The sequence below is a fragment of the Pseudorasbora parva genome, chromosome 11, assembly GCF_024679245.1.
Source record: "Pseudorasbora parva isolate DD20220531a chromosome 11, ASM2467924v1, whole genome shotgun sequence".
Taxonomy (NCBI): Eukaryota; Metazoa; Chordata; class Actinopteri; order Cypriniformes; family Gobionidae; genus Pseudorasbora; species Pseudorasbora parva.
Genome location: NC_090182.1, coordinates 27,549,791 through 27,572,900, shown reverse-complemented (window position 1 = coordinate 27,572,900; position 23,110 = coordinate 27,549,791). Strand labels below are relative to the sequence as shown.

The window sequence follows — 23,110 nt, the reverse complement described above, 5'->3', positions numbered from 1 at the left end:
CAAAGGTAATCTAAATGTGAAAACAGGGGAAAAACATTTTATATCAGCTGGTAATAATATTTAAAAAAAAACTCTTATCTCTATTGACGGCTGATAACTATATTGTACTGATATATCATGCATCCCCAATATTTCACTCTAACTCTAAAATGATACCAGGGTCAGGGACTGTAATTAGTTAATTTATGGTTTCATAAACCATCTGAACAATGCAAAAATGAATCAAAATATGAGGTGCCTCAGCTTCCTTGAGCTGAGCATGCAATACAATGTGACATTAAAAACAGCAATGCAGCGTTTTTAATGCACATTGGAAAAACTAGCTCGTTAAATTGAAAAGCTCCACTATTTTGAATCAAGCTAGTAATGCTACTAAAAATATATAGGCTAGATGCATCTTAACTTGCATTGAACTGTAAAGATATTTAAAAAATAATGGTAGAAAAGTCTTAAAAACCCTGATGCACTTCAGACAGAACAATCTCTAATGCACACTTAAACAGACAATACGACAAATAACCTTGTGCTCGATACTAATAAAGTCAGCTATATGTAGTACAATTGTTATACAGGCTAGTGTAAGTGCTGGCTGTGTGTGTGTGTAGTCGGTTTACTTTGATGTTCTACAGCAGTAAGGTGGCTGGGCGGAGGATATACAGCATGCTATAAGCGTGTGAGTGTTTCTGGCGCAGATCTACAAAGGAGGCAGTAAATAACAGAAGTGTGGAGGTGGCGAGTGTGTATTGTTTCTACAAGGTCACTGAGCTGTATTCACATCGAACTTGTAGCAGTGTCCTTCAGCCACCGCATGTGCACAAGAATCAAGTTGATAACTAGAATGTATAGCAGAAGAATGGGTGTTGGAGAAACAAATATCTTTCAACAAAACCTGGCTGTGATTTGTAGACACTAATGTACTGTTCGAAGCAGTCTCAGGAGAAGTCAACAGAATCACACCTACTGTCTGTCTGTGAGAAATAACATTAGTCCTGAGAAATGCTATATGCTGGCATGAAATAAAAATGTACCTTATTTATTTTGTAAACCCATGATATTGATCATATTCATGCTCAGAAAATTAAAAAAACAGCTACAGACGTTATTACGGTACCGATACACATACCGCTGTCACATATAGTCACAGTACCCTTTCATAAAGTACCAAAAGTGTACATATTAGTACCTAAATGGTACATATTATCATTTTTTAAAGGGTATCATCCTAGTGACAGCTTTGATATGTTTTTTTTCTGAAAGTGTTGTGAACGATTCTTCTTTAACATTTTTTTTTTAACTGTGACAGTATGCTGATGGACGACTTCATTATTTAGTGTGCTTAAGACAGCCTCTCCACAAATTAATCAATAACCAATAGATAAAATTGTTTTTTGTTGTTTTTTTGTAAATCAGTTTTACTCAGATGTACATCACAATACGAAAGAAAATGCATGTTGTTACATTGGTTTCATAGCGACCTTAAGAAATTGTTCATCCAATAATTAAAAAATTCTGTAAATTTATCATCATAACCCCCATTTTGTTCCAAGCCTGTGTGATTTTCTTCTTATGTGGAACATACAAGTCAATGATAGTCAATGGGGTCCAAAACAACAATCAGATCCTATTGACTTTCATTTAATGGACCAAAAGACAATGAAACATTTCTCAAAATATCGCCTTTTTGTGTTCCACAGAAGAAAAAGTGGTAACACGTTAAAGGGGTACTTCAGCGGTGGGAAGATGACATCGTATTTAAACTGGGTCATCAATGTAGTAGAAATGTGAAATTTGGAATTTGGTGCCGTCTAGACTGAGAGAAGACAGAAAATGTATTTTTGTCTTGTGGGGATGAAAGACAACAGTTCCCCGAATGCATTGGTTCGCTGCCCTGTGACACTCCCGAAGCCACCACTACTGGTTTATTGGATCACTTTCCCATCATGTTCATTTTCATAAAATCAGTTCAGTTAGAGAACAGACAGTACAATAAAAAACTGAACGTGCCTGTTCAATATAATGAGTGAGTCACCAAACGATTGTCATGGCACCAATGCAGCAGGAGTCAGATTACATTCATCGTGATGAATGAGCTCTCGTGATGAGAGCTGAGGTAAACGCGACAGTACTTGCGGCATAGATTCACAGTGCGTGTTCATTCTGCCTCATTTTCAGTGCATGCCTTTGGAAGCTTAACTTTCATAGGAATTAATTTGAGAAGTTGAAACACTTACTTTGCTCCGCACCCGCTCCGTTTACATGAATGCCAGCAGCGGCGAGCTGAGTTATGAGTGTGAGATCCCATCCCCCATGTGCGGGTTGAAAACATGCAGAAATAGCTCCCTCTGCTGGCTGTAGTCTTAAGCCTCTGGCCAAAGTTCCTCCGATGGCGCAAATTATTTGCGTCATCAGATGATTTTTTTCCAGAAATAAAATGCATAAATCTCTTGTCTCAGTGGGATATGAGGGGGAGAAGCACAAACATTTGACTATACTCCTGAGTTCTACTGATACAAAGTCATATGCTAATCGCTGAAGTAACCCTTTAACATGAACTAATAATGAACTGCACTTATAAAGCATTTATTTATCTTTGTTAATGTTACTTTCAACATTTACTAATACATTATTAAAATTTTGTTAACATAAGTTAATGCACCATGAACTAACATGAACAAACCATGAACAGCTGTATTTTTATTAACTACTGTTAACAAAGATGTACTAATACAGTGTTAACCCCTAACATCAAAACTGTTAGGGGTTAACAACAGTAACACATGTACTGTTCATGGTTAGTGAATACATTAACTTACGAATGCTAACTAATGACCATTATTCTAAAGTGTTACCGAAAAAGCCATACAGGTTTGGACGGACATGAAAATGATTTACCCGTTCTTGGGTAAACTTAAAAACCAGAAAACCAGTCTCCAGAATTTGTTGTCTATTTGAGACACACTTGCTGAATGAGCTTATCTTAGATCCTGGAATTATCGATTATACAGATCAATATGACAACAGCTGCCCTAGGTGAAATAATTACAGTGATCACTAGAGTAAACATCGTTCAGTGTTCATTTGAGGTCTATTTTAACCTTTTTCAAAAAACCTTTCACTGTAACTCATGTACCAAATTGACTAAATCAAGCATTAACGCGTACTAGGAGGAATGATAATTAAATTGAGGTAAACAAACAGACTACAATGTGGAAAAAAAACTGCAGTACATTCTGCAGACGTGTCTTTTTTCAGGTCCCACCGGAGTGCAACATTTTGCTTATGTAAATAAACCAAAGGCCACAGGGCCTTTTGAGCGTTTTATTTTTCATGGAAGCTCAGTATTTGGAACATGACTCATGTGTGAATAGGTAAAATAGAGCAATGCGGCACTTCCATGCTCATATTCATAACTAAAGCTGACCTTGAAATGCTGGGAAGGTGACGACAGGCAAACAGTCGCAGCATTCAAATGACAAGCATTTTCAATACGGGTTGCCGCCACTGCCACTCTGACAGCCTGTAGCCTGAAGCACGGAGTTCCAAAATCAGCCCAGAAAAGCAAGTGAACGAACTACTTCGGAATGATATGCAGAACCAACGCATGATTGAATCTGGGTCTCCGCCTCTGCCATACTCGTCCGCAGAGACGGCAGTGGGAGTGTGAGGGTCAGTTGGCAGAGGTCAGGGCAGGAAAGAGAGGAGTCTGCTGTTCCAACGCACTGCAGCGCTCAGCAGCACTGGAGCGCCACAACATAACCTTCATACCACAGAGCTGACGCATACAAGGCGAGCCCAGCATGACCAGCACATACTGCAGCTCCACCAGCACAGCACATGCTCCCCACATGCATTCTGCCTTCTGCAGTTTGTACTGCAGCATTTCTCACGGTGAGAGTGAGAGTTCAGTAGCTCAAAGTTAACCTTTGTATCGCTTCTTAGACACTAATCATTTACATCATTTACTCACCATCATGTCGTAGCAAAATTGTATGACTTTCTTTCTTCGATGGAAGATATTTTGAGTAATATATTTTTTGTCCATACAATGGAAGTCAGTGGTGACCAAAACCCTTTGATTAGTGACATTCTTCAAAATATCTTCAAAATATCAAAATATCTTCAAAAAATCATGCAATTTTGGCACAACATGAGGGTGAGTAAATGAAGTCAGTCTGTTCATCTTTGGGTGAACTTTGCCTTTAAATGCCTCTTTTGTGCTGCTCATCTCACTGAGGTGAAATCGCAGGCAAATAGATCTAAAGTAAAAGGAGAAATGAAACTGAACCCACATGTATTCTCAGAAATAGAGTCTTTGCTTTGGGGAATTCGAGATTTTAACAAGGTTTGCTGTTTAAATATGATTTCAAATAGCTGTCTATTCCTAATGTATTTTTTTTAAAGTGGTAGTTCATTCGAAAATGGAAAGTATTTTATTATTTTCTCACCTTCATGTTGTTAAATCCTGATTCTCCAAGCTTCTAAATGATAAAAAGCACCATAAAGTACCATAAAAGAGACAACATTTTGGAGCGTGATGGCTTCATAGGAGTAAATGATGGCAGAATTTAATTTTTTTTACTGGACTTCTTTTAAAAAGAAGAAATGTTTGGATCTTTTACTTTTCAAAAGGAATAGTGATTTGTTCATGAATCAGACTGATCCAGTTTAGAAAATACTAAATTATCTGGTGAAAGGAGTAAAATAATATGATTAACAACTTCAATTTTGCGCTTTCACATAGTTATCATACAAGCATAATGATTCCATGCGACATGTTATAATATAAAATTGAATGTATTAATTAATGAAAATCCTTGCAAAAGTTGTCAGAAATCAAGATTAACAAAAATACGACACAAAATACAAGCCATGTACCTTCTTTTGTTAGGTGAATATATACTTTGTGTTCGTAATAACAAGTTATTGGCAGGGGATATAGAGAGTTCTAGTCAGGAGATGTTTAAAGGAACACACCGACTTTTGGGACTTAAGCTTATTCACCATATCTCCCAAAGTAAGATAAGTTCATACATATCATTCTCATCTCCATGCGTGCCATAACTCTGTCTGGCACACTCACCACTAGAATAGCTTTGCACAAAGACTGGAGGTAAACGGCTCAATCTAGCTTACTGCTCAATAAGTGACAAAATAACAAAACATTTTCTTATTTACATGTTGTGATGTGTAAAGTTACATCATGTACCAAGGCCCTCGGAAAATGACATGTTACAATTTCTAGACTGATATGGCTAGGAACTATACTCTCATTACTGCGTAATAATCAAGGAACTTTGTCACATTGGTTATATTGATGGAGGTTAACTTATTTTCATGCGCTGCATGACATCATTGCGCCTGCTGAAGCCATGACATGGCAGCAAAATTTCCTGGATTATTACCAAGTGGCAACCTCCCCCAGTTTCTGTTGAAGCCAATATGGAAGTAACTTAAACTGCAATTCATCGACTGGCCACTAGGCACAGGCTCCAGAAGGGAGCAGAATATCATTGAGCCCCATATTAAAATGCCCAATTTTACAGCAGAAAAAAACCGTTAACAGCCTGGTACAAATTGTGGTTTGGGTCTATATAGCTAATTTTGGCCTTCATGACAACTGTAAGAGGGATGATTTTTTTATAACTCATTCATTTCCATTATATAAAGCCTTAAAGTTTTGCATAATGAAGGGCGTGGTTACTCTGAGCACTACATAAAATGCCTTTCTTACTTAGTATTTTTGTCTTGTTTCTAGTCAAAATTTCTAAAAATTCTTACATTAAATAACATTTCTAGACAAGCAAAATTATTGTCTTGTTTTGGGGAAAAATAACTCAAAATTAAGAGAGCTTTTACTTAAAATAAGTAAAATAATCTGACAGTGGGGTAAGAAAAATAATCTTGCTTTAAGGTATTTATCCGCTGTCTGCTAGTCATCACATCACCTCAGTTCACCCACGTCCTGTCTCTTTTGGCCATTTTCTGTTATCCGGCCGTGACAGGATGACAAGCTGTCAAGATGGCAACGGCCAGCTCGACTCTACTTCACACTCCAAAACGGCTCTTCAAAATCCTATGGGTGACGTCGCGTTTTTTTTTACAGTCTATAATTATTTCGCAGGAATTGGAGAATAGTCCCTAGCCATATAGGTCTAGAAAATCACAACTTTTCACTTAGTACACAAATGTAATTATACACATCAAAAAAGTAAAAAGTAAAATGTTGGTGTTATTTTGTCACTTATTGAGAAGTAAGCTAGATGGAGCCATTTACCTCCAGTATTTGTGCTAAGCTAGGCTAGCGGCGGGTGCGTCAGACAGAGATACACAGAGATAAAAAATAAAATAAAATAAAATAAAAAATAATAATAATAATAATATATATATATATATATATATATATATATATATATATATATATATATATATATATATATATATATATATATATTAGGGCTGTAACGATACACCAAACCCACGATTCGGTTCGTATCACGATTTTTGACCCACGGTACGATACAAACCTTGATATGGGCGGGACAAAACAATTTTATTCTGTACAGTATTCTGTAGCCTATTTTGCCGTCAATACCATATATCTGTATGGTCAATAGGCTACTGCCGACATTTTCTTTGCGGTACCAATAGGCAATATATATTACCATGAAGTATAGGGCCTCCTGTACATCAATACCAACAGAAGCGCCGCGTCAGACACGCTTCTGGTGTGCAAAGAAAGAGAAAACGCCACGCAGCCGCCCCGCGGATGACACGCAACAGAAACGCCACGCTCACACCACGTTGCCAGCCGGTTGGGGAAGCTTCTTGAAACACTTACGGCAAATTGTGTGGGTCTTGCCAACTACACGATTGCCATCCTTGTTCTCCACCGGGTAGCTGAAATGTTGCCATACTGCTGACTTAAAAGTTGGACCTGGACAGGAAGGATAATTCTGGGAGTTGGAAGGGGTGTGTCGCGATTCTGCCTCCTCACATCGCGATACAGGTTCGTGGACCTGCGTATTGCGATTTCGATTTCATATCGCATATCGTTACAGCCCTAATATATATATATATATATATATATATATATATATATGTGTGTGTATGTATGGATTTATCTAACTCTGGGGGATACGGTGAGTAACCTAAAGTCCCAAAAATCGGTGTGTTCCTTTAACTTGTGTAGGAAAGTACACAGATCATTTTTTGGGATTTCTAGACGTTGTACTTTGTGTCACGTTTATTGTTCATATACTCCCAGAACACTTAGAATATACAAGATGTGTTGCATGGGATCATGGGATATACTTTCATGTATTTTTTAAAGGCTTGATGCTGGTTACTATTCACTGCTATTATATGGATGAGCCTGAGGGGGACATTTTGTTGTTTGTTTAAATACTCCTTTTGTGTCCAAAAGAAAGAAGGGTACATGGTACATGGAACCAGGGAAAGTAGTTTATGGCTTAATTTTCATTTTAGGGTGAAAAAAACCCTAATCCAGTTTAAAAAGAGTTTTAATCAGTATAAGACAGATATATACTTTATTTAAATGTTTGAATGGTATGAATAGACACACTGTCCTGGCCATTACAGGGAACAAACTGTCTGAATGACATTTAAAGGACAAGGCCGATCAGTGCAGAGAATCTGATGCAGAAGTATGACCCAAATGTAACCGATATTAAGCCATGTGTGTACTTCCCTTAATGAAAGGAAGCAATGCAAAATAATGCTCTGTTCCTCAGAGTTAGAACTGCAGCATTCACTAAAGAAAACCCCACAGAATTGGACAGTTTTGACAGCTTATGGGTAGACATGCAGGGTCTAATATGGTGGAGACAGGTCTTGAGACTCAAAAGCTTGTGAGACGGGACTGATAGAGGAGAAAAGCCCCCAGCCACAGGGAAAAATAATTAGGTTAAGTATATATAATCCTTTCAGCCTATTACAGCCCCACCGCCTCCATTCATAAAAACATGCAGCTGCCTGAGCTCGCTCAAAAACTCACAGCAAGGACAGAGACACGTACGGCGCTCTGGAGAGCACAAACAAACTCTAAAATCATAGGCTTAAAAGCTACATGACACATTACAACAGGCTGAGCCTCTTCCCCTCTGCCCAGATCAGTGTAATGTTGCAACAACAAACTGGAGAAACAAGACGACTGTGAGGAGCAAGTGCAAGATCACAGAAGACAAATACATTATTTTATGCATTAATAAACATCCCAAGATGTTCAAAAGCAGGTCAACTATGTTAAATGAAGCACAGACTTTGCCAAATCCTCATTTGCGTTTTTGCGAATGCACCCAATTTATATTTAGTTGGATAAATGGTGCATTGAACTTTACAGAATAGTGGTTAAAAGCTCATTTGTGAGCAACACGATCTGAGCATGTCATAACCTACTTGCGAAAAAAGAGGGCAGTGCCCATAGAGCGCGATAGTCTAGTTCTTATAGATTCAGTAAAGAACCGATATTTACAGCAAGCCAGCTAAATATGACAGCTCAGTCAATATTACAGTCGCTTGATGTTTGATCATTTGTTGCTTTATCAGCCCAGCACCCTGTTTTATTGCCATTTCAAAGCATATGGCATAACCTACTACATTTGGTCCAGCAAAGCGGGAGAGGGGAAATAAGGACATGTGTGTACAGTAACCTTACTGTCTTGTCTGTTCTTATCATTAATTTTATAGGGTGATTGAAAGCGAGAGCAAAGTCCACAGTGTCAGTGGCAAACGTGCCTGAACCTGTGGTGCAGTTTTTCAGCACATGTGGCAATATGCGGATGTGAGGTGCGAACATGGACTGTGTTTAAAAGACGTTCAAACCAAGGTTATTATAGTTTTGCTTTTTTAAATTAGTTTTTATTTTATTATCGTTTTCAATTTTGCTACAAATTTCAGTTTAGTTTTAGTTAGTTTTACAAATGGTTTTGCTAGTTTTAGTTTAGTTTTTATTTTGCAAATACATTTCTATTTAGTTTTTATTTATTTAGTTTCAGTTTTAGTTTTAGTAATTATAGTTTAGCAGAGTTACCATAATGAAGTGTAGAGACCAAATCAAGGTTTTTAATTTCAGCAAAGTTTAATTAACAGATTAGAGTTTAATCTTACTAAACATCCTTAAGTGAAATAACTTGATAAACGAGCATTATTGTTTAAACCCAGGACGGTCTTACAAAACATGCAGTAAAGTTGGGTCTTCACCTTTGAGCAAAAAAGCTTGAGTCAAACTATGACCTATACAGGATCTATCTTAAAGAACAAAATAGATGCAACGTAAAATATAAAAGTAAAAATTATAAATTCCAGACAAACTCACTCATAACAGATGAAATATTGTTAAACAATTAAAAGCTTATTTTAATTTCTTCAGTAGTACAATGTAGGCTAGCAGTGTCTACACACTGTTTTGCTCTGTGTGTGTGTGTGTGTGTGTGTGTGTGTGTGTGTGTGTGTGTGTACATGTTTTTCTAGCCTGATGAGGACTTCAAACTGAATGCACACAGACTCATGGGGACTCGTGTCACCGTGGGGACCTAAATTGAGGTCCCCATGAGTACAAAAGCTTATAAATCATACATAATGAGTTCTTTTGAAAATGTAAAAATGTAGAAAGTTTCCTGTGATGGGTAGGTTTAGGGGCAGGGGCAGTGTAGAGGGATAGAATATATGGTTTGTATGGTATAAAAACCGTCTATATGGCAAGTCCCCACAAAGATAGCGCACCAGACATGTGTGTGTGCGTGTGTGTGTGTGTTTGTTGTGCTATAATTGTAAAGGGGACCAGTGTTCTCACTTATCTAGTAAAATATTATGATAACTGACTAGTAAGGACATTTGACTGGTCCTCACTAGTTAAAAAGGCTTATAAATCGGCCAAAAACATGTTTTTATTTAAATCTATTGTTTTGCACGTTCTTGGGATGGGTAGGTTTAGGGATAGGAATTGAGTTAGGAGATATAAAATATTATTAACCTGATATAAAATCAATGGAAGTCCATGCAATGTCCTCACTTATATAGTGAAACAAACCTGTGTGTGTGTGTGTGTCCTGGCATTCCCTACTTTGTGGGGAAATGTCTCCACAAAGATAATAATATTAGTAGTAGTAAATGATTATGATAACATCTTTGAGCCTGTCAACATTATGCAAACATGAAATCTCAAACGCACAGTAGGCTAGTAACGTTATTTGCTAATATAGTTGCTGACTTTTGCGCCTGCGTCTCTCGTCACGTAAGAAACGGCATTCTAAAACAGTGAGCTTAAAAGAAGTTCAACGTGCATCTCATTACCTTGTGTTATTTCCCCTTTCACTGCCACGGACGCATTTGATTCTTTGTGAACTCCCGTTTAGGACTGGCGATGTGTTGCCTGTCTGCACGCGTCCGTCACAGGACAGCGGTTAATCTCCTCCTCAGATCACTTCACGTGCAGTAGCGCAATAGACGCTCCCTCAACCGCCACAGTCAGATTTTCCACCACATTAAAGAGAGCTTATTAACAACGAAAACGAATATTTATTTTTGCTAATTATTATTTTATTTCAGTTAGTTTTTTAGTAAGAGTAGTTAGTTTCGTTTAGTTTTAGTTTTTTATATATTCAGATTTTTAAATTTTATTTCAGTTTACGAAAATGTTTTTTGACCAATAGTTTTAGTCTTAGTTTCAGTTTTCGTTTACGAAAATAACCTTGGTTCAAACGTGTGCTCGTGTGGGACCATCAGGTAGAGATGGGCGACATGGCAAAAATATATCACTTTTTTTCAAGAAGATTCACAATTTGATCAATTCTTTTTCATATTGGTTTTTATTATAAGACACTAAGCAGTACAGCAAAACTAATTTGCCTATTTTTATTTTATTTTTGTAATTTAAAATAAGAAAATAGAAGCAAATTACAAATGATAGACAAATACAATAGGTAACACTTCAGTATGGGGAACACATTTTCGTGTTCGACCTGATTTCGTCAAGTACGACTTTTGCCTCAAATTCCTCATTTACTGAGATGAATTAATTACTCACCCTAAATGGTACATATTAGTAACTTAAAAGGTACATATCAGTACTTTAAGAGTGCAAATTAGTACCTTAAAGGTACAAAGTAGAACCTAAAGGTACATATTAGTACCTTTACGTTTTTTTACGTTCTTGGGTACCGCCCCAGTGACAGAAATGTACCTTTTTTTCTGAGAGAGACGCATGCTAATAAACAACTAGTTAATAGCGAAAATTTAACCCTAAAATAATGTTACAATATAATATACAAATTAAATAAACATTCAAGTAAGAAATTAAATTAACAAATGTAAAAATAAAACACTAGAATGTACTGTATAAATTATAGATTACTTTCTTAAAGCTACTGAAGTAGCTGTGAAGAGCAGTAAGTGGTTTTCTCACTTTTTAAATTAACATTAAAGATAAACAAAAGCAGGTATTCAAGGATGCTGTCCCTTTAAAACCTCATGCATGATTATAGTATATAGACACGTTCATTAACAGAAAACTGGTCATTAAAGGTGCAATAAAACATATCAGTAAAATATCCAAAAAATACTAGGCCAGTTATATATTTTGTTCAGTTGAGTACTTAAAATATTAAATGTCTCCAACTATTTGTAAATCATGAGAAAATTGCCTTTTTAACCAATGAATCATGACGTGTGATGGAGTCGCCTGTCAGTTGCGTCATATCTGCGTTACCCTCGGGTTTTATTTTGCAGAAATGCTTTACTTTCACTGCAGTGTGCAACAAGAGTCACAGCAGCTGCCCGAGTTAACGCACAGAGTAACGTCATAATCATAGACTGTAAAAAAAATATGGATGTAATGTCCGTGACATCACCCATAGGATTCTGATTATCCGTTAAGCGTGAAGTAGAGTCGAGCAGGCCGTTGCCATCTTGCCAGCGCGTCATCGCGTGTCACGCCCGAATAACAGAAAATGGGCAGAGGCGGGATATGGGCAGAGCTTATGTTACGCAATGACTATAGACGGCAAATCCACCTGTCACTCAAAGTAACCACGCCCTTAATTATGCAGAACTTTTTTTTAATTAAGGATTTATATAATGTAAAATGGCAGAAGCGGGATATGGGCGGAGCTTATGGGCTGAGTTTCGGTCCGTGTAGACCAAACCCAAAATTTGTACCCGGCTGTGAACATGTTTTTTTCTGCTGTAAAGTTGCGAATTTTAACATGGGGCTCAATGAGATTTTGCCCCCATCTGGAGCCTGTCCCTAGTGGCCATTTGATGAATTGCAGTTTAAATTACTTCTGTATTGGCTTCAACAGAAACTGGGCGAGGTTGCTACTTGGTCATAACATAATTTACAACACACTCAAATGTATCTAATATAATACACAGTGCTGCGTTACCGACTGTGGCATAATAAAAGTCCCGCTGCTCACGAGCTGTGTTGTGCTCGTCTCTCATTAGCAATCGATCCAGCAACCTCGTTCAGCTCCACAGCACTCGCCCCTGCTCTGCTTCATACTACAGTAACGTTAATAACCACATCCATGAACATGATTTCTGCCTGAGTTAAAAGGTGTGAGGTGAAAACCACATGTCCCAAGATCGTGCACTCAAACTTAGCGTCATCAAACTACACATTTGTTTTGAATAGACAACCTCTAGCAGACGGAAAAGTTACATAGTGTACCTTTAAAGACCTTTAAACCTTTTGCAGGTTTTTTTCTGGGTCAAAAATGGTCTTCAGTGGTGGCTGACAGACATGGTCATCCACACAGTAAAAAGTATCTACCCACATGATCATGTGAATGATAATAAATTGCAGTTTGTGATTTTTGATTTTTATTTTATTTTGATATATTATGTATGATCTTTTCCCTAGATGCATGTTTCTTTTGTTCCTAATTTTTTACATGGTTTACTGCTAATTGTTTTGGTATATAATCATATCGTAATCATATTGCTATGTTGCTAAACATGTGATGTGAATGTTTGCGTTGTACAGAATGTTGGGACGTGGGTGCCGCACCAGAACTGCAACTGACAGAATGTTACTACGTTACACGATACTGCGATATTTCTTCAAAAGCAGATTGTGGAGACATTTTATTTGTTCACGCACACTCCTGCCATCAGGGTGCTTTCTAATATATTATTCCCTATCTGCTCCCTATTAGGTAAAAACTGTAAGGAGGGTTACTGCCATCTCAGCAGCTCACCTGATTTAACCCCACACCTCTGAGAAGGACTTAACTCTTGTTTTCTCACTTCTATGGCTACCAGTTGTGACCATTGGGAACAAATGGAGCTTGTCGTCGAAAAGCATTCTGTCTCTGTGTACGGTGTATGTGGTCTAGTTCTAGTTGGCCTGGTATTACCACCAAGATGTATGACTAGTCAGCCATGTGAAAACCTTTAAAATCGCAGACATAACTAAAGGGCAGCGATGCCACTGAAGTCTGACAGACACCAGCCCTCTAAAGCAGCAGGACTCCTCTGACCTGACCTTTGACAGCGCACATCACAAGGTGTGAAATCAAACAGAATGTCAACTGCCACTCAGACGGCTGCAGGTGCTCTCGCACCATGACTCTAAGGTGTACGCTAACTCAACCATTTCACGTGCATTATTTGATATTCTTTGCACAAAATCTTTGGCTATAACCAAATGAGATAAAAAAAACAAGCTAGATTTTGAAATGTTTAGCATGAAGCAAGTCCTAAGTGCAACGCAACAACTGACAGTTTCAGGGACACGACTGTCCAGGCCTCCATAGCACTAAAGTTTTAATTTCTGTACACAGGTCAATAAAACACTCAAGTTCCAATGTCAGATAGTAAGCCATGGAATATATCAGTTTAAACAGTTATACTTCTGAGTGTACAAATGTGTCATCCCGAAAAAGCATGTTGAAATGTGTATACGGCACAACTGTGAAATGTACAAAGAACTATATCTAGCCAGTGAAATATTTGATAAATGATGATATTTTACAATAACGTTCAATAGGTTAGCATTTATTAATGCATTAGATATAATGAACAAACACTGAACATTTTTGCAGCATTTATTCATCTGTTCATGTGTACATGCTAATTCATTTGTTTACAATACATTAATGTTAACCAATACAACTTATATAAATTAGTTTATGTAAAACATTAAGCAAAATTGCTAGAATTACATGTTAACTACTGCATTAGCTGATGTCAGCATACCGAACCTTGTTGTAAAGTGTTATCTAGCTATATTGTAAAACTGTCCATGACTTTTAATAACTATTTAATGTCCATGACTGTGGGAACCCTACTAAACGGTCACCATAAACAGGCTTGACAGTACAAAATAAAGGGCATCAGACTCAACAATATTTTGTAGAAGGAATGCTTACAAAACTATCCACTCAACTATGGAAGACAAAATACACTAAAGCGTTCAGCTTTGGGCAGTTGTCAGTGCTGGCAAATGTCAGATTATGTTAAGGGTAAGCGGGACAAAGGACATTAAATTTCAACCACACCAAGATACGAAACCACACAAATATTCCACTACCACCTTTCACATGTTCCAGGAAATCAAGGACAAATTCAGGTCCTACCGTGGGTGAACACCTTATGGTTGGGACTGCATCCAGCTCTGGCCATGAAAATTGAAATGTCAGCATGACAGCATTGCTTGTTTTAGATGCCAGACACAAAAACAGCATCAGAAAAGATATACAGCCCACTGCACCTGACTATTACAGGGACAGACATAACATGTGAGCAGAGTTTGAGCTCCATCCAACCAGTTTACAAACTAGGTGCTGTTCAGGGCACCACGGCACCGATGGAAAGCTCAACAGCTGTCAGCAAGTGTATGATCAATGCTTGACACCGAACTGCATTACGGACGTTGCATTACAAGTGACAGCTTGTGCGGTATGGTCAAATGATAGACTTGACTACTAAGAATATGAAGAAATTCAAATTCTAGTTTTATGCGTCACTGTGCGAAGAGGCCATGTGCGCAAAAGCAAGGTTAGAGATGGAGACCCATAAACGAGCGAGCGTCAGTCGTGACAGCGAGCGATGCATTACACCCATCACATTTGCAATAACGTGTGCGGCAAGACTGGATAAACAATGTGAAATATTGGTCTTTATGAAAGTAGATGACTCACCTGTGCAGACGGCGCACGGCTAGAGCTCGGGTGACATCAATTGCAGCGCAAAGCGAAATAAAGATTTGTCAATAACTACGTCACGATCACTGACTGATGTGAGGCGCGAGCTTTGGTTGCAAAAGTTCCCGCGTTTAACCGAGAGCTTTCGAACGCGCAGTTTGCAGCTTAAAGCCTCGTACAATGACCTGCGGCTGCGGGGTGTTTCGTGTTGAACGACGAAGCTAGCGATGGGGAAGCGTGAAGCGAACTTGCTAGCTGCTGCTAGGCAGAAGACGAGACGAGGGAGGGCAGAAGGGAGGAGTAGAGCAAAAGTGTGCGCGGCACTACGTGCATTCCCATGTATTGCCTCCATTTTAGGGGGATTCCCACTCGACATCAGTGCAAACTGCGCCTCATGGATGAGGACAACTAATGAGCAATATTTTTACGCAAAGCTTTAAGGAAAGGAGGGTTTTAAATGCATTTGATATGGTACAGTACAGCACCTATATGTAAGTATTCATAGGCTGGTACATTGCTAAGCGGTGTTTTGCTAAGAGGTGCACTCAACATTACATTTACACTTTTTTAAACTAAGAAACTTTACATAAAGAAATGAATAGTACATTTCTGAAATATAAAATAATTCTTGCATGAGATGAATATCTCCCCATATTAGTCTTCTAGAAAAGACCGATTTATTGTACATAGAGCGGGTCGCCCCCTCGTGGACGCAGCCATAATGACATCACATGACCTGACATACAATTGACCCATTAGGCTATTAATAATAAATGTTATTTTATATACTGGACAACAAACATTCATGGGCCTGGGTCAATAGAATAGTGTGGAACGCTGCAATGGACATGTATTATCCAACGATCCAAATGAAATTAGTATAACTGGAAATATAAGGGGGCAATAATTACAGAAGAAAGAATAAGGGAATCACAGCAGTTAGCAACATGCAAAAACAAATTAGGGGATTCAAGCAGCAGCAGTTAGTAAGCTTAATAGACTAAATACAGGCAGAATGATGTCAGTATAAACTTCAAAACCAAAATATGCATTTTGATATGACCTTATGTTTTACAGACCAAATGTGTTAAAGTATGCTTCCATTCACAAGCAATCGCTGATACTTTGGCTCCATCTGCTGTAGAGGGGGGAAAAGGGCAAAAGGGAAGACTCGCCCTTCCAGATCAGCAACCAACAACAACTAATTAGGATTACTATATAAAAAACTTTATTAGTCCTCAAAAATGTTATTAATATTCCAGCAGAGCAATCTGCGCTCCTCAGTACAACGTGTAGTGTGGTATAAAGATGAAGTGATTCACAATGGCTTTTTATTTTCCAGTAGCAAAAAAAATCATGAGCCAACTATTAACAAACATAAATAAAACGAATGAGAAACGCATTCCATATAAAACATCTTAAATCAAAACACATTCCAAAAGACAATTGTTTGACTTAAAAGGCTGACTTGTGATATGCATGGGATTGTGACTGTCGAGGACACTTTGAGGAAAAAAAGGCAATATTTTAAATCTTACATTACAGGAATGTAAATAAAAATGTGCTGCCACCAGCGTCTTCTTCAGAACAGCATGAAGAAGTGTTTCTGAAATATCCCATTCTTTGGCTTTAACGATAAGTATTTAGCATTTGCTTTTCCTCCATAGTGATTTTCAGTACATTAATCGCAGGGATGATCTCCCTGCAACCTGGAGTCATAATGCCCTCTATCAAGGGCAGAGTGGGGATCGTGGGACAGGGGATTTTAGCATCTCTTCTGTTCACAAGTCACAAGACAGGTCAGGCTGCAAGACGATAATTTAAACTATGATATTTGACAGTGAACTGGTGCTATGAATCAATATATATATATATATATATATGGAAATTATGATGTGCATTCTACAAATATCATGTGTCACAAAAAGATTAACCCGCAATTAACAACCCGTACATGCTAATATTTAGCAGTGATTTGGGCTTAAAGGATTATAGGTACCCCACAGTAATAAGATGGAATCACCATTCTATAGTCCATTATTGAGTTCAACCCTCTTCCCAAATAGCTATTGGCTACCGCCACTGCTCCACATTTTCTAAATAGTCCAATATGGTTTCATTGTCATCTTCCTCTAACCAGTTGTCCTCTACCTGTCCTTCTGTCTCACTCTCCAGCTTTTGTCCAGCATCTGCTTGTTTTTCATCTGAGAAAGCAGGATATTGTTCTGTCATTGGTGGCTCTTTTGTGGCTTTTATAGTAGCTTTTGCAGTCACCCCCCACCAAGGCTTGACCTTAGCACGTAGCTTGCGTCTCTCCTGCAGGCGTCGCTGACGGGCCTCCCTGCGCTCTTGCTGTCTGGCGTACTGGAATCGCTGCAAGAAAAGGTCCCGCGCATACTCGTAAAGCTCCACGTCCCAGTGGTTCAGCTCTCGAATCCTTCGTTGGGTCTCTGGTTCCACCTCTACACTCGCAGCGCGGGTGCCGTTGAGCTGTGTGAACGGCGCTATGAAGGACAGGCGGAATGTGTGCTCGAAGAGGTACTGGGTCTTACGCTGATATTCCGTCAGACCAAAAAAGGCCATGTTTCGCAAGTTGCGCTTGGCACTTTCTAGCAGCATGGCCCACCGCTGGCTCTCGTTCATGATGGAGAGGTTGTAGCAGCCCACTAGGCTGAGGTCAGCCAGCATACGGGTCTGTCTGTTGTTGGCCAGGTTGTAAGGACACGCCATGAATTCCTCCAACGAACAGCCCGACCAGTCATCACCGGTGTAGCAGCTGGGCAGCTCGGTCAGGGTGGGTAAACGGCCATCGCAGATGTGTTTAGAGGCCTTCCAGGTGGCACCGCGCTGAACGTGCCTCCATTCACTCAGGTATCGCCACACTGGATCCCTCAATATCGTGATGTAGTAGTAGTTCCTACTACATGAGAAAGGAACGAGAAGAATTTAATCAAAGTATGTTATCAAAAAAAGTGGCAGAATGAGTTTAAACTAAAGCAAGTACACTGTAGACTTTAAAAAGAGAAAATAAATGAAATGTAATATTTCATATGAATCATTAAGTGGAGTAAAGCTGTCATATTTTGTGCATGTTCACATTGACAGAATTATTCATGGCATAGTTTCTGTAAGAGTGTGTCAGGGGAGCGATCTTGATGGAAAACGGAATGAATTATTGCTGGTTGACTGTAATTACGGGCATTTTAGAATAATGAGCGAATGAGAAGAATCATCTTTCAGCTCACATCCAGAACACTTTCCATATGAATATCAATTAAGACTGTCTGGACAAATCTATTCCACAACAGCACAGAGAACGTCTCTGGAGAGCCTCAACTTTTACTTTACTTGCAAACCAACGATGATCCCACAGGATTATGGTTTGATTTAATTGTGTGTGTCCATTTGAAAAATGGGCCTTTCATGTGTTTGTCTGTATACATCAGTCGATACTGTTGTATATTTAATTGTTCATTACCCCTATTTTTCATTTAGCTTACCTTTGCAGTCATCTAACGCTCCAGGCTATTATTTCAACAAGGCTTGACTATTGTAATTCCTTTTATATGGGTATTAACCAAGCATCTCTTGCTTGTTGGCAAATGGTATAGAATATGAGCACATTATTTGTTGTTTAATTAGTTACTAAGTAATTAATCACTAGCCTAGAAATCTAGACACACCCTAGCGGCAGCAAATTTAATCTGCCCGCAAGTGTCGTCTAGGAAGTCTCAATACCCTTCTGAGCTGTATTCCCCTCACTCTGGACGGGCCAATCACATCGTGTATAGAGTCAGCGGGCGGGGCCATAATGACGACGGCCGAGCGTTTGCGTGCATCTAGTAAACACATACACTGGCGAACGGCGGCGATTTTTCTAATCAGCTTTGACTGCAATTCTGGAAGACTTGGAGTTGAGCTTTTCTCTGAGAAAAGGACAAAGAGCGGCACTGAAGCAATTCTTAAAAAGGGAAGTTGAGTTCGGAGTTTAGCCGACCGGATACGGTGAATGTTTAATCTATCAATGAGCTCTGTTTCACCTTCGTTGCTCTGGTTGGTTGTAGCGCTATCCTATCGCGTGCAGAGGGAGTTTGAAAGACAACCGTTTGTCCCGCCACTCGGATTGAGCCCTGTCTATGGTGAGTTTCCAGACCAAACATCTTGATGTGGGTCTGGCTTGTCAGGCTAGTAAGTGATTACTCTTATTTTTCTGTAATTTAATTAGTTACTTCTGATGTAACTGAACTAAATACAAAATATAATTGTATATAATACAACAGTGGAATTAACATCAACATTTTAAGTCTAAATTTGAAATGCATGTTTTTATTTATCCTTCTCACATTTGTTATACTTTGGTCAGTTAATAAGAGTAATTTATGTAGCTGTATATTATTTATTTGAATGAATTAAAAGAGCCGTTTCATGTTTAACCTTGAATTGCTTAACTCAATGTTGATATAGGATTTAAAAAGTAATAAGTATTTAAATAGATTTGGAGAGAGTAATTTATACAGTAATCTAATTACACGATTGAAGATGTAATTAGTAACAAGCAATTAGTTACTTTTTAAAGTAACTTATGTTAAGTTGACATTAATGTAAAGTTAATATTTTAAAACACCCATCATCATGTAATCTTTAGCATTTTTTTTTTTAAATTACCTTTTTAGGGTTTTATTTTTCATTTAATTAGATAAAATAGTATAGATTTTTAAGATCTATCATTGATCGGTTATTACCAAAACAACAATTGGAACCAGTCTGACTCAGAATATTAATACTGGTGCGTCCCAACATTTAATAGTTCTTTTCACTGCTATTTGAATATTAACCAACCAGTTTTAAAACATTCTACAGTATTGGATTCTCCTGTCACAATAAAGTATATGCCCTATAAATGCACAAAAACAAATACAGCACACACCTTACAAAATAAAGCAGTGATGTATGTTTTTTTTTTTAATTACTGCTCCTCAGTTTTATTGTTTTCAAAAGTCTCCTATGCTCACAAAAGGCAGCATTTATTGATTGAAAAATCAGTAATATTAATATAATTAATACAAAATATGATTACAATTTAAAATAACTGGTTTCTATGCATTTTAAAATGTAATGTATTCTTGTGATGTCAAAGCTGTTAGCGCCCTAACCCCAAGCTTCGATGGCACATGATCTTTCAGAAATAATTTTAATATGATGATAGGTGCTCAAGAAACATTTGTTCTGCATAACAGTTTTGTGGAAACCGTGATATATTTTTCAGCATTTTTGGTGAATATAAAGTTCAAAAGAACACCATTTATTTGAAACAGAAATTGTGTAATATCATAACATTGTGTCTTAATGACACTTTTGATCGACTGAATTTGTCCTGGCAGAATAAAAGTATTAATTTCTTATTTTTTAACAGTAGTGTAAAACACACTCAAGGGACTCAACACTTATTTATCAAAAACAACGCCTCCTGGCTCCCAGTGCAAACATTATCAAACACTGTTCGTCCCATGCTAAGAGGAGTTTATTTAAAGGACAAGCCAGAGAGAATGGCAGATGTTCTGGTGCCAGCAGGCTGTCTGCCCTCCAGGGTGTCTGAAAGGGTGAATGATTATGATGATGGGTCCCCTGTTGCAGGAATGCGCTGAATGAAAGCACTCTGGGGTTGAGCCTGACCTGTTGGAGGCCTTTTGTCTCCACATAATTGACTTGCTAAGAGGCTTCAACACTGAACTGAACGAGAACAATATGAGGGGAAGGAGTGTAGAAGCACACCAGGACACCATGCAACACACAATACCATAACAAAAGAAATAAGTTTGTTTGTGAATACGTGTTTCAGTCCATTATAGACACCAAAATCAGTTTATTACACTGATTAAAAAAAAAAAAAAATTAAACTCACCTGGGACTCCCGTGCCTCTCCTGAGACTCACGGTTACTCATGTAAGAAGGCACGCAATTCGTGAGCTCCGTCCAGTCCGCATGCAGACCGCAGGTCCAGCCGGTGGAGAAGCGGGAGAACAGCCAGGTGTCCCGTTTGCCCGGCCGGAAGCAGGTACACTTCTTCTGGCCAGCATGACACTCGCACGGCCTCTCCAGCTGGATGTTGCGGACCAGGTGACGCCCGAACGTGGTCCCCCCGGTTTTCTGAATGTGGAGGAACACTATAACATCATCCCCCTTGATGTTGAAATCTACAGCGCGATTAAGGTCTTTGGTGGTGAAATTAAAGCGAGGCACAAAGCGAACCAAAGCACCGTCTTCTGAGCTGTACGGATCTCCCGCACCGGCTCCGTTCATGCGATCCCCGGGCGCGCGACTCCCTAGTCTCGAGGACAATGATGCCAGGTGTAACAACTGGCAGTCGGACGTAGGACAGACGTATTGTAATACAATTACGCCGAAACACAGGACCATCAGCAGTGCGATGAAGAGCCGACTGTAGTAGGATTTTTCATCCATCTTCTCGCTGGAAAAGTGAAAGCATTACTCAGTTGTGCGGTTCCCCACCGCGTCGCGTCGACCGGGAGGAATGTTGAACAAAACGTGCGACTCGAGCCTCAACGCAACAAAACATGAACACACCCAGCGCGTTTTCTGGATGTTTATCTCCTGGTATCCAACGTAATTAATGTCTACATGTTTTCACGAGGCTTTACCGTTCGCAGTCACCGTGTATCGAATAGATCTTCAGATAACTTCTGCTGTTTACCTCTGCCACAAATTCGTACTGGCTGGCTCTTCCCCGTTCCCACCGCCCGCACCCACATTTCTCTCTTCACAATAAAAGTCTCCATGAGGACATTTATTTTGGAAGGTAAAGCAACTTAGATTTTACAAATTATTATTTTTTAACTTTTGCAAGACAGGTGGTCTAGACATTCATTTGCTGAAATGTCTCCTATATTTAACAAAAACCAATCAACCAATCAAGAAATAAAACAATCGTTTTATATTTCATTCACATATATTATCGTTACATTATAATAATGTTAAATAAATTGTGGTTGTTTAATGCATATATTATATTGCATTAATATATGCTATATATATATATATATATATATATATATATATATATATATATATATCATATATTAATAATTAATATATATTAGTATAATTAATATTTACATATATGTAGCCTATATATTTAAACCAATCAGGCATAACATGGAGTGAAAAACACTGATTTTCTCTTCATCATGGCACCTGTTATTGGGCACCTGTTACATTTTGTTCTCAAAGCTGATGTGTTTGGCAAGTGTAAGGATTTGAGCGAGTTTGACATAGATCAAATTGTGATGGCTAGACCAGTGTTTTTTTCAAACTTTAAGATGCCAAGGACCTCCATGATGAATCTTTTACCCCTTCCTAAAAATCTATATATTTTTATGTAGCCTATGCTTCTTTCTTTTTTTTTAAACCGATAGATAAATAGAAAGTGTGACATTATAAATACAACATATTGTTTTGCAAATTTAAATTGGCTATAATTAGTGTTGGATGTATAAACCTGAAGAACATTTTCAATTATACAGGTCCTTCTAAAAAAATTAGCATATTTTGATAAAGTTCATTATTTTCCATAATGTCATGATAAAAATTAAACTTTCATATATTTGAGATTCATTGCACACCAACTGAAATATTTCAGGTCTTTTATTATTTTAATACTGATGATTTTGGCATACAGCTCATGAAAACCCCAAATTCCTCTCTCAAAAAATTAGCATATTTCATTTGACCAATAAAAGAAAAGTGTTTTTAATACAAAAAAAGTCAACCTTCAAATAATTATGTTCAGTTATGCACTCAATACTTGGTCAGGAATCCTTTTGCAGAAATGACTGCTTCAATGCGGCGTGGCATGGAGGCGATCAGCCTGTGGCACTGCTGAGGTGTTATGGAGGCCCAGGATGCTTCGATAGCGGCCTTAAGCTCAT

At 38.3% G+C, this 23,110-nt stretch overlaps 2 protein-coding genes across 7 annotated transcripts in view; both read right to left on the bottom strand.

The window, feature by feature from the left end:
• The window catches only part of mbnl3 (muscleblind-like splicing regulator 3), a 67,620-nt gene extending 52,133 nt beyond the window's left edge, over positions 1-15,487 (bottom strand). For 4 of the 6 annotated variants that reach the window (XM_067457677.1, XM_067457681.1, XM_067457679.1 and 1 more), the window contains exon 1: positions 15,162-15,482. The gene's annotated coding sequence lies outside the window, so the exon portion shown is untranslated. Of the gene's footprint in view, positions 1-15,161 lie in introns of all 6 variants that reach the window. The other 2 variants (XM_067457683.1, XM_067457678.1) reach the window with 2 other exon arrangements.
• A 994-nt stretch (positions 15,488-16,481) lies between these two features.
• Positions 16,482-21,957, bottom strand: hs6st2 (heparan sulfate 6-O-sulfotransferase 2). Its single transcript, XM_067457676.1, has 2 exons — positions 21,067-21,957; positions 16,482-18,084 (listed from the first exon to the last, which is right to left on the bottom strand). Exons 1-2 carry the CDS (start codon positions 21,624-21,626, stop codon positions 17,238-17,240), a joined length of 1,407 nt encoding a protein of 468 aa, XP_067313777.1. The 5' UTR covers positions 21,627-21,957; the 3' UTR covers positions 16,482-17,237.
• Between the last annotated feature and the right edge of the window lie 1,153 nt (positions 21,958-23,110).